The sequence below is a fragment of the Triticum urartu genome, chromosome 1 (assembly GCF_003073215.2).
Source record: "Triticum urartu cultivar G1812 chromosome 1, Tu2.1, whole genome shotgun sequence".
NCBI lineage: Eukaryota > Viridiplantae > Streptophyta > Magnoliopsida > Poales > Poaceae > Triticum > Triticum urartu.
This window is the reverse complement of record NC_053022.1, coordinates 512,177,460-512,192,265: the sequence shown is the minus strand read 5'-3', so window position 1 is coordinate 512,192,265 and position 14,806 is coordinate 512,177,460. Positions and strand designations below refer to the sequence as shown.

At 45.8% G+C, this 14,806-nt stretch overlaps 1 protein-coding gene across 3 annotated transcripts; it reads right to left on the bottom strand.

Annotated features, from left to right (window-relative positions):
- Positions 1-705: 705 nt before the first annotated feature.
- Positions 706-6,196, bottom strand: LOC125524049 (protein ADP-ribosyltransferase PARP3). 3 transcript variants are annotated; one of them, XM_048689136.1, is made up of 18 exons: positions 5,926-6,196; positions 4,957-5,279; positions 4,645-4,840; positions 4,435-4,545; positions 4,293-4,350; positions 4,140-4,209; positions 3,778-3,952; positions 3,577-3,695; positions 3,226-3,466; positions 3,012-3,139; positions 2,743-2,819; positions 2,515-2,675; positions 2,222-2,431; positions 2,042-2,144; positions 1,866-1,948; positions 1,633-1,782; positions 1,338-1,520; positions 706-1,255 (listed from the first exon to the last, which is right to left on the bottom strand). In XM_048689136.1, exons 1-18 carry the CDS (start codon positions 5,926-5,928, stop codon positions 1,187-1,189), a joined length of 2,460 nt encoding a protein of 819 aa, XP_048545093.1. In that variant the 5' UTR covers positions 5,929-6,196; the 3' UTR covers positions 706-1,186. The 3 variants fall into 3 exon arrangements, with proteins under 3 accessions (XP_048545093.1, XP_048545089.1, XP_048545086.1); XM_048689132.1 differs by having other exon boundaries at positions 3,562-3,695; positions 5,926-6,195; XM_048689129.1 differs by lacking the exon at positions 5,926-6,196 and having other exon boundaries at positions 3,562-3,695; positions 4,957-5,312.
- Positions 6,197-14,806: the final 8,610 nt, after the last annotated feature.

The window sequence follows — 14,806 nt, the reverse complement described above, 5'->3', positions numbered from 1 at the left end:
TTTTACCTCGAGAAGCGCTATGTTACAGTAACATATTATGTTACTCCAAACACCTCTCTCCTCATAATACTTGCCACATAAGTAAAATTATCTTGGGATGTGTTAAGTTACTAACTAAGTTACCCTCACTATGGCTAGCCTGAGCCGCTGACTCAAATGACGACCTCCTCCACAACGTCATCCATCGGTCCTTGACCTCAGCGGAGGCGAACGACCACCGCAAAAATGTAAAGGCATTGCGGCTAGGCTTGGGGAGTCTGAGCGGCCTGACATCTCCTACTCATCCTCGTCCACTAATGGCGCCGCCGCCGCCAAGCAGCATACACCGAAAAGTACTACCGCCTCTCTATCCTTATTATCGTTTATTAGTCATAGATATTAGTGGATCAATGAACTTGGTATATCTTGTGAACTTGGTATACCTGTCTGACCTATGCTATGTTCAATTTATCTACGTATTGTTGGTCATGTTGGGATTGAATGGATTAGGGGTTCGGACCACCGCCGCGGACGGCGAAGACATGAGGGCCAAATTTTCACCATCCAGGGCCTTTTAATTCAAAGTAGTAGAATACAAATTGCCCACTAACCAAACCATTCATGGCTGTTTAGTTTCAAAGAAATTTCATATGAAACCCAACCTTAACATCCTACGGTTCATGTTTGCTATCTTGAGTGGCCCAACATGGATCAACAGCATAGATAGGCTAGAAAAAAGAAGATGCAACAGCAAGCTTGCTGTGCTAGATTTCTAAAATAAAACCAAGAACCCAGGATGTAGCACAGCACGATCTAGTAGTGCACAGCAAACCAACATCCACATGCATTCCTGCTACGTGCACCACGGCACCAGGACCCCAGCTGGCAGATGCATACATACATACACACATTCTGCTACAGACATATATACAGGCACAACATGTTCAGCTACTACAACCACAAGCGTTCCTCCTACCTCCATGTTACCCAACAACGCCTACTAACCGGCGGCAACGGGGACGAAACCTGGAGGCAGCCCAAAATGGGACACAGGCCACCGACATCATCGCCGAACTACATCGCCGCGCCGATCACACGACCGTTAAACGGTCACTACCACTACCACTAAAGCGTTCCAAAATACAGGGAACCGTCGACCTGACCGCGGCCGGACGCCGCCATGACCGGAGGCCCGAGGGCGGACGCTTCACTCGTCCGGCACCACCTCCATGTTCTGCTCCTCGTACCTCACCCCGACCAGGAACTGGATGCTCACCTGCGCAACCAGGACGGCATCGTCATCGAAGCTGATCACCAAAACACAGACATCACCGGCCACGTCGAGTTTGGCAGCGTACCTGCTTCGGGTCATACACGGCGAACTCGTTGTACTCGAGAGGGCCGTCCTCGTTCCCCGAGGGCACCAGCTTGCCGCAGGGCACCTTGACGTCGTCCCTCCAGGTGAGGTGCTCCGACTCGTCCGTCGTCTTCCTCCCCACCCCCTTCACGCCAAGCTTCTTCTCCTCCAGGGATTTCACATCCTGTTGGGTCCAAAACAGAAGGACAACATGTCAACATCAGTAATGAGTAACAACAGGTTCAAAAACATCCTGAAATGTGTGGGTATACATTACACAGGGTGGGTCAGAGTACCTCTGCTCCTGGTGTGCCCGTTATCTCCTTGATCTCTTCCCCCAGAGAGGCCACTGCCAAGACCAGGTATCCCTCTGGACGGTCCACCGCCGTATAGCCATAACGAGCAGCTTCAGCCGCCGCGTCCGAACAGACTATGGCTCGACCAAACTGCACAAACGGTGTACAAGATTTCAGCACCATGCTCAGCCTATCTACTGGCACAGGGATCGACCACGTAACAGGAGAATTACCATGTATCCGGGCACAGGCAGATGACAAACAGCAGGCATGAATCCTTTATGCAGATGCCTGAGCAGGTTCGAGCTCCTAGTTCCTGCGCAAAACAAGAGGCCGACAAGTTAAAACGCGAGTGACAGTACCAACAATCAGCAACACATCAGCTAAACCGCAACATGCACGGACGTACCACACCAGAGAAGAACTTTGTTTGGCAGTTTCTTTATTTCTTCATACGAAGGGAATGCACTGGACTCAACGGCATATATCCGATCCACCGACACGCCATAGACCTGAAAGAGAGCGGATCATAAGGCAGAACCAACCATGGGTGAAGAAAAGCTAAAGGCATGGCAGTGCGACGCCTTACCACGTCGTCAACCTTGACCGGCTCGTACGTTTTCTCCAGGTACTTGACAATCATCTTGTAATCATCTGAATCTTCAGGAACGCTGTTGATTGAACAACCCAGCTTCTTGTAGCATTCAGACAGCGGATCATCTAAGGTTGACCCAAAAACATCTCCTATGAGATGAGACGCAACATTTATATCGCGGATCGTCTCGAAACCAGAGGCCACCTGCATTCGGAACAAACCTTGAGATCATCATGAATAGGTTAACTGACTGGAGATAATGTGAGAAGTATGGTATGCAACCGTACATTGTCGGCAATCTGTTCAAACCCCCTCATTATATATGGCCGAGTTGTGGGGAACAGGGTGAACCACTTGTTGCTTATCTCTATCCACAATGCATCAGCAGCAGGGCCGGACTCCGGCACTGCTTCCGCGTCTCGGATCCATTCAAGTAGCACTTCCTCCCCTGCCAATTGGAACAGTTGATGATATAGACTGACAAGTGAGGCAAACAGAAATGTTTAAGGGCAAACCTCTCTTCAAATGGAGATCCGTAAGCATCCCAACAGGAAGGTCAGGCAGATCCTGGGCCATCTCTGTCAGAGCATACCTGTGACACAGACCAGTAAGGTAACATTTTTTACCATCTCTTGACAAACTGATGGCCCCTAAATTTAGGAGGCTATACTATTACAGCCATTTCAAAGATTCCCCAAGAAACATAGACATGTTGTTTTCCAATTATTTCCCAAGACAAATTTAATCGATGTTTTCAACTAGCAACACAGAAGTTAACTGATACCTGTATATTTCTTGGCCGCACAATTGCTTTAGAAGAAAAGAAATAGCAGGGTCAAGCTTGCAGTGTGCTGCTGCAGCTCCCAGTTGACGAAGTGCTGCACCTCCATGACGCACGTCGAAACCGACATCCTGCCAAGGAAAGAAGAAAAACAGTAATGTTTCTGGGTGCTACTCCAAAGCATGGAATCAGAGAAGGAAGAAGCTAAAAGATGTACCATGTCTAAGGGGTACATCTTCATGCTCTTCTTCTCAAACTTCTTTTCTCTCTCCCATGGCTCGAACTCATTTCCAGTAACTTCCTCAAACAGACGAGCAAATTCCTTGATAGCATCATTGACACGATTACCAAAATCCTCGACCCGTTCCTCTGCCATCTGATCATGGCCAATTGGACCCTTCTTGTAGAAGAGGTGCAGGTGTTTTTCAGGTAGCATGATCAGCTGCATAATGCAGAACCTGCATAGATAGAACAGTTTGTGGGTGCTTGAATCAATGTATACTTCACTTCCACTCAGGCCTCAACACATACGATAGAACACAGAAGTGCATACTGATTCATCTCAGACCCTAAGTCGCAAACCGAACAGGCGCAGTTATAGATGATGCCATCCTTCTCGAAGATATGCCCACCGTCTTTGTCCAGTTTAGAGTCCTTGTGCACCGATCTTTTGCCAGCAAGTTTCAGCTGCCCAACCAAAACAGAGCTATAGATTACCTGACTGGAGCTGCAATTGTGAAAAGTGTAGAAGTTAAAGGCAATTGATTACCTCTGCAGCCAAAGTCTCGATGGCCTCCTCGCTTGGATCAAGCTTATCCAGTGGCAGTCCTCTGCCCTCCGGAACAACATCCGATACAATATCATAAGCAGCCAAAGGCTGGGCTTCCTTCTTCTGAATGCTATCAACTATCCAGTTCTCACTCACTACTGGAGTTCCACGCTCCCTGCGCATGCATGGTTCAATTGTGAAACGAACACATGATCAGAAAGCGTAATGTGCAGGGGTAACATTCCATCTAAAGTAACAAGTAAATAGAAATGAACTGCTTCCATATGTGCTAAACACATCTTGGAGCATGGACCATATTGGAAGACATCAAGATAAGAAAGTGATCGGCAAGGGATTATTACAGTGCTTCAGCAAATCCTCCTGAGCCCCCCTTGTCTCTCTCGGCTGGAGAAGCAACTACACATGTGACACCTGCAAGGCGAAGGCACAGACATCAGCAATGGCAGCAGTTCATAGATGATACAACAGAAAGGATAGTACTACATGACACCCACCAAGCACAGAATTATTCACTTGCCCTCCATGGTTCAGAATCTGCTCCTTGAAATAAGCCTGGCCATTTTCAGAAGCAATAGAATCAGATATGTGCAACTCGTAACCATAATGTAGAAGGGGGTAAATGTTCAAATACTATACGTGTGAGCGCGACATCCGTCCAGATAATGCGATCATCATGCCCGAGAAGATATGGGCCTCTTCGTCCACATCACGCTTAGGGTACCCCTTCCCTTCTTGCTGCTTCAGCCACTGCAGGGTAACAGGCAAATTATTTCAGATTGTAGACCGCTCGCCAAGTGAATGCAGCACTGGTAAATAAATATACTAAGAAGAGTGTGGCCTCATTACCTTGTTCACATAATCATTGTTGATTTCCTCCGGCACCTTTATAGGATCAGATTTCCTTGGAGGATTGCTGCTGCTGAAAATGCAGCTTGCCCACTCACTGTATTTACCAGTGCACTTGTACTTCCACCCCTTGCACTCAAGCTGGCCACCACATGTTGGGCACTTCTCAAGCGGCCCGTAAAACATCATATCCTCACTGAAACCATCAAGCATGTTGTGAACATTTGGCAGAACATTTATCATATGAGCAAATCATCAAGCATGTTGTTAACATTTCTTAACATTTCACTCAGAATGTCAAATAGACTATACCAGCTTGGAACAACTGCATCTTCTGATCCGGAAGCGTCTTGCCCGTTGGCTTCGAGGATCTTGCGCATGTCCTCCACAGAGAGGTGCTCTCTTATGGCCTTGCAGAAATCTGTGTACTCTTTCGTCGAGTTTTCCTTCCCATCTAGCTCCGACTCCCCACCCTTGAGCTTCTTGGTCTTGGTTGGTGCCTCTGGCTCGGCCGGCTTCTTGTTCTTGGAGGGCCGCTCCTTCCCCCCTTCCTGCTCTTTGTGCTCTTCCTTCTGCCTTTTTGGGGCATCTTTCCCTTCTTCAGCCGCATGAGTCCGTGATCTTGTCTCGTGTACCTCCAAGGACATCAACATTTCCGTGAGCAGCATACAGATACTAGGGGGAAAGGAAGTGAGCCATACATTCGATTCAACGGCTAGATTAGTGACTTGATGCATCGTACACATACATCAGGAAGGAAATGACCATTTTTTTCCAGTAAAATCTACTGTACAACTCTTGTAGTTGTAGTAAAGTGTATCCCCTCTCAATACGACTCAATAGCAAACTTTATTATACAGGCAGGAGTGACCAGTTACTGCCATTATTTTTACATCCTCAAGATTCTTGCCAGATGCAGTAATGCCCATGTTCACAGTTGAAACTGAGAAATAAGTCAGAGCACAAACATCACATATAGGGGGTTTCAGAATCAGAACCATGAAGACAGGATGGTACATAACTCGGAACCCATCACGTACGAGGGCGTTTCAGAATCAGAACCACAGGCCAGCTAAACTACAGAAAAGGAAACGCAAGAACTCTAAGACATTTGTCATCAGCAAGCAAACGATTTCTTGTGTTGAAATGGAAGAACAAGAACCCATGGGCGCGCCCAAATTACTAGATTAGCAACTACTCCTACTACAGAGGGCAATGTCAATCGGCGATTAGAGAAATGCGTAGAGCGGATCTTCAGAGGAGGAGGCGGGAGAGCGGTACCATGGTGGCCGGATTGCGGTGAGATGGAGGCGCCGAGAAGCATCAAGGCCTCGGGCCCGTCCTTATCCCGGGGCCTAAATAGGCGGGGCGGCGAGCTGAGCACGGGGGAGTGGGGGACTGGGAGGAGTTTGGGTGTCGCCGCCCATGCGCTCCAGGTGTGCGCACGCCCGCCTGCCCCCGCGACACGTCGCCTGCCGCCCGCTCTCGGGAAGCGCCCCAAGGAGGAAGGGGGAAAGCAGAGCCATTTGGCAGGGTACCTCCGAGTGTCGGATGAAACCGGCCGCAGCTCCGATTTAGTATCTGCCTCGTTATTAATTTTAATAAGCACAGTACTATATACAAGTAGTACGTACGAGTATAAACTAACCCAAAATGCACCAGTGGTGACTCACTCCAGTGAGAAAAATGTGATTTATGGTCACTGGAGGGCCATCTACGATCACCATATGCGTCCATGGTCGACGTGGCACGGTGCTAACATGTCAAATCATCCCAGCCGGCAAGTGCTCTGCCTTGCCGAGTTTGTTCAAAATGAGGGCCGCGGAAGTGACACTAACTGGCGGCGGCATTGCATGTGACCGTACGAGTTACGGCAATGGGCGAAAGTGACCGCCGACGTGTGGATGAAGAGTTCGTTGCCGAAGTGCTTGTCCTCTAATTGGAAGAGGTGGTGACGTCTTTTTCTCGTCCCCCCGTAGGTGCTCCACCTCCTTAATCTCTTCGCATTATCATGTTTTTTTGGAGTTTTACTTGTCAAAAAAGGCTTCTTTATTTTGACATTGTCGATCGTTAGCGGTGCAAGATGATGGAGATTAGGAAATGTGCTAATGTTCGGGCAGGGGTTTGGGAGGGTTTTTGTTCCGAAAATAAATTAATTGAACGCAACCTGTGAAATGGAATGTATGGATTCTTCTTGAAGTTCTAGGCGGCAATTATTTCTCAGCAGAGTTTAACCATGGTAGGTACTTTCTTGGCACCGGTAGTAATCAATCCTAAGTTAATGGTCATGGCATTTGTATGATTATCTAGATAAGGATATATGGGTGCCTCTTCTAATTGAGAACGTCATGGAGGAGATCCGGTATGCAATGGTAAGGTTAAAGGCTATTACTTTGTATCAATACTTGTAGTCAACATGAACGGTTTAATATGAATTAGAATTGAGGATGACACAAGAAAATGCCTTGATTTCGTGCCAATTGGGACCCTTTTCAGAGTATTTATCTTGATCGTGATGACAACTTGAGGGCCATCATTCTAGATGATGTTCTGGAGTTCCCAGTAGCTTATCTGTCCTCAATTCTCAACCCTTCAAAGCCAAGGAACAATATCCAAAGTGAGACACACTCAAATTAAGTAGAAGACCCTAAGGCAGAGCATGTCATCAATTCAGAAAGTGTCCCAATGCCTATACAAATTGCGTATCCAGATCTAGACATCAGCAAAAATTTATAACCTAAGGCCACAAAGCAAGAGGCACAAAGCAAGGTGGAGCATGAAGACTAGAAGTAAGAACAAGTTTATCTTTGTCGTGGAGGAATAAGATTCAACAAAAGGTGATAGAACATCAGATTATTGAGATTTAGATTCGATCTAGGGAAATAGTGGATAATGATTATGACATAAGTGGTGGTGGTGATGACTTGTATGCAGATAATGTTGACGAGGGTGAAATTGAGAAGACAAAGAAAGAATGTCAAACGAGAACGAGAAGGAGAAAGAAAGGATACGATAAAGAAAAATAGAACATTTCCACTCATCATGTCTCCGAAGGAGAGGATCTTTAGGCAGGAGAGTCAGATGAAGAATCTGTCTAATTCAAATTCAGAACTTGCAAAAGGAACAGAAAATATCCTAGTGTCGCTTTTTAACAAGAAGCTCATGCTTGATAAGTAGGCAAACCAAGATATGCATCAGGCATCAGCAAAACTTTTGCACCATGAGATGCCAACACTTTCAAGACAACCAACGAGCATGCTATGTGTTTCCCTCAAAACCCTCCTTCATCTCTTCGCATATTATATGAATTTATATAATTTCTGCTATTTATTCTTTGTTTGCGTATAACTCCATCCTTCATTTTTTGTTGATGGACTAAGACTTGACGCAATTTTTTTATTTGATGGAGGTTTTGTTGTATATGAGCTAATCCAATATCACACTGTACTAGTTTGCACTCCGGTGTACTATGTGAGAACTTCTGATTCGGTGGGGAATCAGTGCTCTACGCTAGGAGTAGCACACAAATCATGCAATCATTTTCGCTCTCACTTTCCATCCCTATATCACAAACATTATTGTATTTTATATAAAAAAAGTATTTTGCTAACCATGTCCAAATTCATATTAGCAACATGCCTAAGAATGAAATATTTTTCCGATAAATGGCGTCAGTGGATCCAAAATTTTATAAGTGGAGGTAATGTGGCCATCAAAGTCAATGATGATGTAGGCCATTACTTTCACACAGAAAAGGACTACAACAGGGTGACACCATGCCCCCAATGTTATTTAACATGGTTGCTAACATGTTGGCTATTCTGATTGAGCACACCAAGCAGGACGACCAAATTGCAGGAGCAGTGCCACACCTTGTGGATGTTGGCCTCTCTATTCTACAATATGCCGATGACACAGTTCTTTTTATGGAACATGACATGGACAAGGCTCAAAACATGAAACTCTTCTTTCAACGTTTGAGCAAATGTTGGGTCTCAAAATTAACTTTCATAACGAACTTTTCTGCTTTGGAGGAGCCATTGAGGTGGCTGCCAATTATGCTGACCTGTTTGATTGCTACATGACCAAATCCTGATTAAATATCTGGGAATACCAATTCACTATCGACGTCTTACAATTGCGGAGTGGAAACATGTAGAGGAGCATCTAGAGTTGATCAGTTGAAAAGCCAAGCTGCTCTCAATCGGAGAACGACAAGTTTTGATTAACTTTGACCTCAGAAATATGGTTCTCTATATGCTTTCTTTTTTCCAACTCCCAAAAGGGGTCCTACAAAGACCGAACTATTTTAGATACAGATTCTTTTTGAAAGGAGATGGTGAAAAGAAAAAGTACAGGCTAGCCAAATGAAGCATGGTTTGTAGGGCGAAAGACCAAGGTGACCTTGGAATTCATGACCTGCAGGCCAAGAATGAGGCCCTAGTTAGTAAATACTTGTTCAAACTTCTTATTGAGGATGGTGTTTGGCAAACCATGGTGCGCAACAAGTATCTAAGCCAGAAGGCGGTGCCTCAGACCTATTGGAAACCTGGTGACTCTTACTTTTGGGCATGCTTAATGACGGCAAAGAAGCATCTCTTTTGCTTTGGGTCTTCCATGATAAAGGATGGGTCAGAGTTCCATTTCTGGAAAGACATATGGCTAGACAATGCCAGTATTCGAGAACAATATCCAGCTTTGTACACAATTTCCCGCAATAAGATTAATACTATTGCGTAGGTGCTTAGTCCATCCCCATCGCATATTTCGTTCAGGAGGGATTTGATTGCCCCAGACTTATGTCAGGGCATAATCTTTTATCCTGGCTGGATTCGATTAACCTGACACAAGGTCGGGATGTGTTTCGCTGCAACCTTACTACACCGGGGCCTTTCACAATGGACTCTATCTACTGTACGCTCACACATTCTGAGGTACAAGTGCGTAATAACAATAAAATTTGGAAGTCGATGATTCCATTAAAAGTTAAAATCTTCATGTGGTATCTTCATAGGGTAGTTATGTTAATAAAAAAACCTTGCATGAGAAACTGACCAGGAAGTAAGCAGTGTTGCTTTTGTGATCATGACAAGACAATCAAACACCTTCTTTCCCAATGCAAGTTTACACATTCTATATGGTAAGTCATCCAAATACCGTCAAATTTGTATCCGCCCATAAGTGTTGCCAATATATTTGGTCATTGGTTGGATGGTATCCCAAATAGGTTCAAAATGCTAACAAGGGTGGGAGCCTATGTGCTTCAGTCGCTTTGACTATTGTTCAAGGCATGTGTACGTGGTTGGAGCAGACGACTACGAAGGTTTTTTTTTCAACATGGGTGGCAGCATAACCTCCGGATCGATCCACCGCCACTTTCGACATAGGCATAGTGTCAGTCTATAGGACTCTATCATTGCAGATTTGTCGGCTTTTGCTATATTTCCTTTCATCCGACTTTTGGTGTTTGATTGCGTGCATCCTATTTATGTAGAGGCCGGATGTTACTCATTATATTTTGTATCTGCTTGATGCTTCATTTTATGATAAAAACCGCCCTTTATTGAATAAAATCCATAATTCACATCGAGAAGATAATAGAGATTTGACAAATGAACTTTACCATGAAAAAGATACTTCAAAAATTAGCATGAACAAACTCACGTTACTTTTGTTCTATGGATGAGCACGAACAACACTCACATGGCCCCTTCGACCATGACCAAACTCGTAGCAACACATTTCTCTCTTTGATGACCATGGTCGTGGGCCTTGACACATGGTAGGCGACGATGTTAATATCTTCTCCATGCTGCTCGCAGGTCAAGATAATTTGCCGTTCTATGATGATGGTGTGGGCCTCGTCACCTTCTGGGCGGAGTAGGAAAACCAACATATGCATTAGTCATCAACACAACTTTTGCACTCGAATATGCCAAACACTTTCAACACAACTAGCGAGAAAACGTGTTTTAGTAATTGGGTGCATTCTACTTCTAATAAACCATTGATAAAGAGGGGAGGGGGCTTTGGCCCCCTTCTCACTGTGGGTTGATCAATGGACTTCCACTGCTGGGTTTGGTCCAACGTTTTCTCTATGATTTTGTCATCTCTTCACGTCTACTAAAGATTCTAAGCTTGTCCTCGACGAGGGCGAGGAGGGAGTCGAGTATGATGGTGAACTGCGATTGAAGCAAGAAGGGGCAATCAAGAGAAGAAGGGTGAGAACGATCAAGTGAAAGGATGAGGGAGGCACTTACGTAGAGCGGGGCGTCGAACGACTGGCGACGATAGATGGCGTCCTGGAGGCGGGCTCAAAGGGTGGTCTTGCCAGCGGCAATGTTGTTGTCCTTGGCCGGCATGCCGTCACCTCCAGCACGTGACATGTCATTGACGAGGGCGAGGAGGGAGTCAAGGGTGACGGTGAACTGCGATTGAAGGAAGCTGGGGTAGTCAGGGGCGGGAGGTAGACGGAAGGGAGGAGTAGGAGGGGAACTTATATAGCGGAACAACAAGAGCAGCCCACACATGCATGCATGCATGAACTTGGCCAACGGTACGTGCCAAATGGCTCCGACATCTCCTTCTTGCAGATAGCGATTTCCGTTTTGGGCAAGGCCGACTACTTCTCAAACGTGACAACCATCCTCCAACGGTGTGCACTGAGAGTCACTCCACCCCTTCACTATTTGTATGTTTAAGCAGAAGTTGTCCGGAACCTTCCTCGCCCGTGTCTTCAGTTATGTATGTTGATATTTTCTTCTATCAAAAATATTCAAACCAAATTAGGATCAATATAAAACAAAATTTGGAGATATGTTTTGGTGTTAACAACACTTTCGATATGGTTTTGCTAAAATTCTGGTCTACCAAGACTTAGTTATGTCTTAGTTAATGCTATATTCATGAGATCTTTGATGACCCACAAGTATAGGGGGTCTATCGTAGTCCTTTCGATAAGTAAGAGTGTCGAACCCAACAAGGAGCAGAAGGAAATGACAAGCGGTTTTCAGCAAGGTATTCTCTACAAGTACTGGAATTATCGGCAACAGACAGTTTTGTGATAAGATAATTCGTAACGGGTAACAAGTAACAAATGTAACTAAGGTGCAGCAAGGTGGCCCAATCCTTTTTGCAGCAAAGGACAAGCCTGGGCGAATTCTTATATAAAGCAAGCGCTCCCCAGGACACATGGGAATTGTTGTCAAGTTAGTTTTCATCATGCTCATATGATTCACGTTCGTTACTTTGATAATTTGATATGTGGGTGGACCAGTGCTTGGGTGCTGTCCTTACTTGGACAAGCCTCCCACTTATGATTAACCCCTCTCACAAGCATCTGCAACTATGAAAGAAGAATTAAGATAAACCTAACCATAGCATGAAACATGCGGATCCAAATCAGCCCCTTACGAAACAACACATTGATGCGGCTTGAAGCTACGTCGGTATTTCTCCAAAGAGGAAGGGATGATGCAGCACAACGGCGGTAGGTATTTCCCTCAGTGATGAGACCAAAGTTATCGAACCAGTAGGAGAACCAAGAAACACTACATAAACAACACCTGCACACAAATAACAAATACTCGCAACCCAACGTGTGAAAGGGGTTGTCAATCCTTTTCGGGTAGCGGCGCCGGAAATTGGCAAACGGATGTGAGAGAGTAGTAAATATTGATTGATGGAACACCAAATAAAATAAAGTGCAGCAAGGTATTTTTGTATTTTTGGTTTAAAAGATCTGAAAATAAAAGCAAAGAAAAATAGATCGCAAAGACAAATAATATGAGAAAGAGACCCCGGGGCCGTAGGTTTCACTAGTGGCTTCTTGTTGGAAATAGGCCCTAGAGGCAATAATAAAATGGTTATTATTGTATTTCCTTGTTCATGATAATTGTCTATTGTTCATGCTATAATTGTATTAACTGGAAACCGTAATACATGTGTGAATACATAGACCACAACATGTCCCTAGTAAGTCTCTAGTTGACTAGCTCATTGATCAATAGATGGTTATGGTTTCCTGACCATGGACATTGGATGTCGTTGATAACGGGATCACATCATTGGGAGAATGATGTGATGCACAAGACCCAATCCTAAGCATAGCACAAGATCGTATAGTTCGTCTGCTAAAGCTTTTCTAATGCCAAGTATCATTTCCTTAGACCATGAGATTGTGCAACTCCCGGATACTGTAGGAATACTTTGGGTGTGCCAAACGTCACAACGTAACTGGGTGGCTATAAAGGCACACTATGGGTATCTCCGAAAGTGTCTGTTGAGTTGGCACGAATCGAGACTAGGATTTATCACTCCGTGTGACGGAGAGGTATCTCCGGGCCCACTCGGTAATGCATCACCATAATGAGCTCAATGTGACTAATGAGTTAGCCACGGGATCATGCGCTATAGAACGAGTAAAGAGACTTGCCGGTAACAAGATTGAACAAGGTATAGGGATACCAACGATCGAATCTCGGGCAAGTAACATACTGATAGACAAAGGGAGTTGTATATGGGATTGATTGAATCCTCGACATCGTGGTTCATCCGATGAGACCATCGTGGAACATGTGGGATCCAATATGGGTATCTAGATCCCGCTATTGGTTATTGGCCGGAGAGATGTCTCGGTCATGTCTGCATGGTTCCCGAACCCGTAGGGTCTACACACTTAAGGTTCGGTGACGCTAGAGTTGTTATGGGAAATAGTATGTGGTTACCGAAGGTTGTTCAGAGTCCCGGATGAGATCCAGGACGTGACGAGGAGTTCCGGAATGGTCCGGAGGTGAAGATCGATATATTGGACGAAGGGTATTGGAGTCCGGAATTTTTCCGGGGGTACCAGGTGACGACCAGCGTGTCCGAAAGGGGTTTCGGAGGCCCCGACAAGCGTTGGGGGGCCTTATGGGCCAAGGGGAGGGGGGCACATCAGCCCACTAAGGGGCTGAGCACCCCTCCCACCCCATCTCACGTAACTTGGAGAGGTGGGGGCGCCTCCCCTAGGGCAGCCACCCCTCCCGGCTTGGGGGGCAAGTTTCCTAGGGGTGGGGTCGCCCAAACCCATCTAGGGTTTCCCCTATGGCTGCCGCCCCTCCCCTAGGGAACCCTAGGGCGCCTCCTCCACCCCCTTCCCCCTATATATAGTGAGGGAGAGAGAGGGCAGCCGCACCCCCTTCCCTGGCGCAGCCCCTCCCTCCTCCAACTCTTCCTTCTCCTCCGTAGAGCTTGGCGAAGCCCTGCAGGAATACCACAAGCTCCACCACCACGCCGTCGTGCTGCTAGAGTCCTCCCTCAACTTCTCCTCTCCCCTTGCTGGATCAAGAAGGAGGAGACGTCCCCGGACTGTACGTGTGTTGAACACAGAGGCGCCGTCCGTTCGGCGCTAGATCGGATCTTCCGCGATTTGAATCACCGTGAGTACAACTCCATCAACCGCGTTCTTGTAACGCTTCTGCTTAGCGATCTTCAAGGGTATGAAGATGCACTCCCTCTCTCTCGTTGCTAGCATCTCTTAGATTGATCTTGGTGACACGTAGGAAAATTTTGAATTATTGCTAGGTTCCCCAACAGTGGCATCATGAGCTAGGTCTATGCGTAGATTCTATGCACGAGTAGAACACAAAGTAGTTGTGGGCGATGATTTGTTCAATTTGCTTGCCGTTACTAGTCTTATCTTGATTCGGCGGCATTGTGGGATGAAGTGGCCTGGACCGACCTTACATGTACACTTACGTGAGACAGGTTCCACCGACCGACATGCACTTGATGCATAAGGTGGCTAGCGGGTGTCTGTCTCTCCCACTTTAATCGGATCAGATTCAATGAAGAGGGTCCTTATGGAGGGTAAATAGAAATTGGCATATCACCGTTGTGGCTTTTGCGTAGGTAAGAAACGTTCTTGCTAGAAACCCATAGCAGCCACGTAAAACATGCAACAACAATTAGAGGACATCTAACTTGTTTTTGCAGGGTATGCTATGTGATGTGATATGGCCAAAAGGATGCGATGAATTATATATATGTGATGTATGAGATTGATCATGTTCTTGTAATAGGAATCACGACTTGCATGTTGATGAGTATGACAACCGACAGGAGCCATAGGAGTTGTCTTAATTTATTGCATGACCTGCGTGTCAATGAAAAACGCCATGTA

Excerpts from the sequence above, each read along its gene's own strand:
- LOC125524049 (XM_048689129.1), bottom strand. The coding sequence starts at position 5,312 with ATGCTGCTCACGGAAATGTTGATGTCCTTGGAGGTACACGAGACAAGA. Across the intron at positions 4,546-4,644 it reads ACAATGATTATGTGAACAAG|TGGCTGAAGCAGCAAGAAGG; the intron begins GTAATGAGGCCA and ends GTTACCCTGCAG. Across the intron at positions 1,521-1,632 it reads CGGGCACACCAGGAGCAGAG|GATGTGAAATCCCTGGAGGA; the intron begins GTACTCTGACCC and ends TGGACCCAACAG.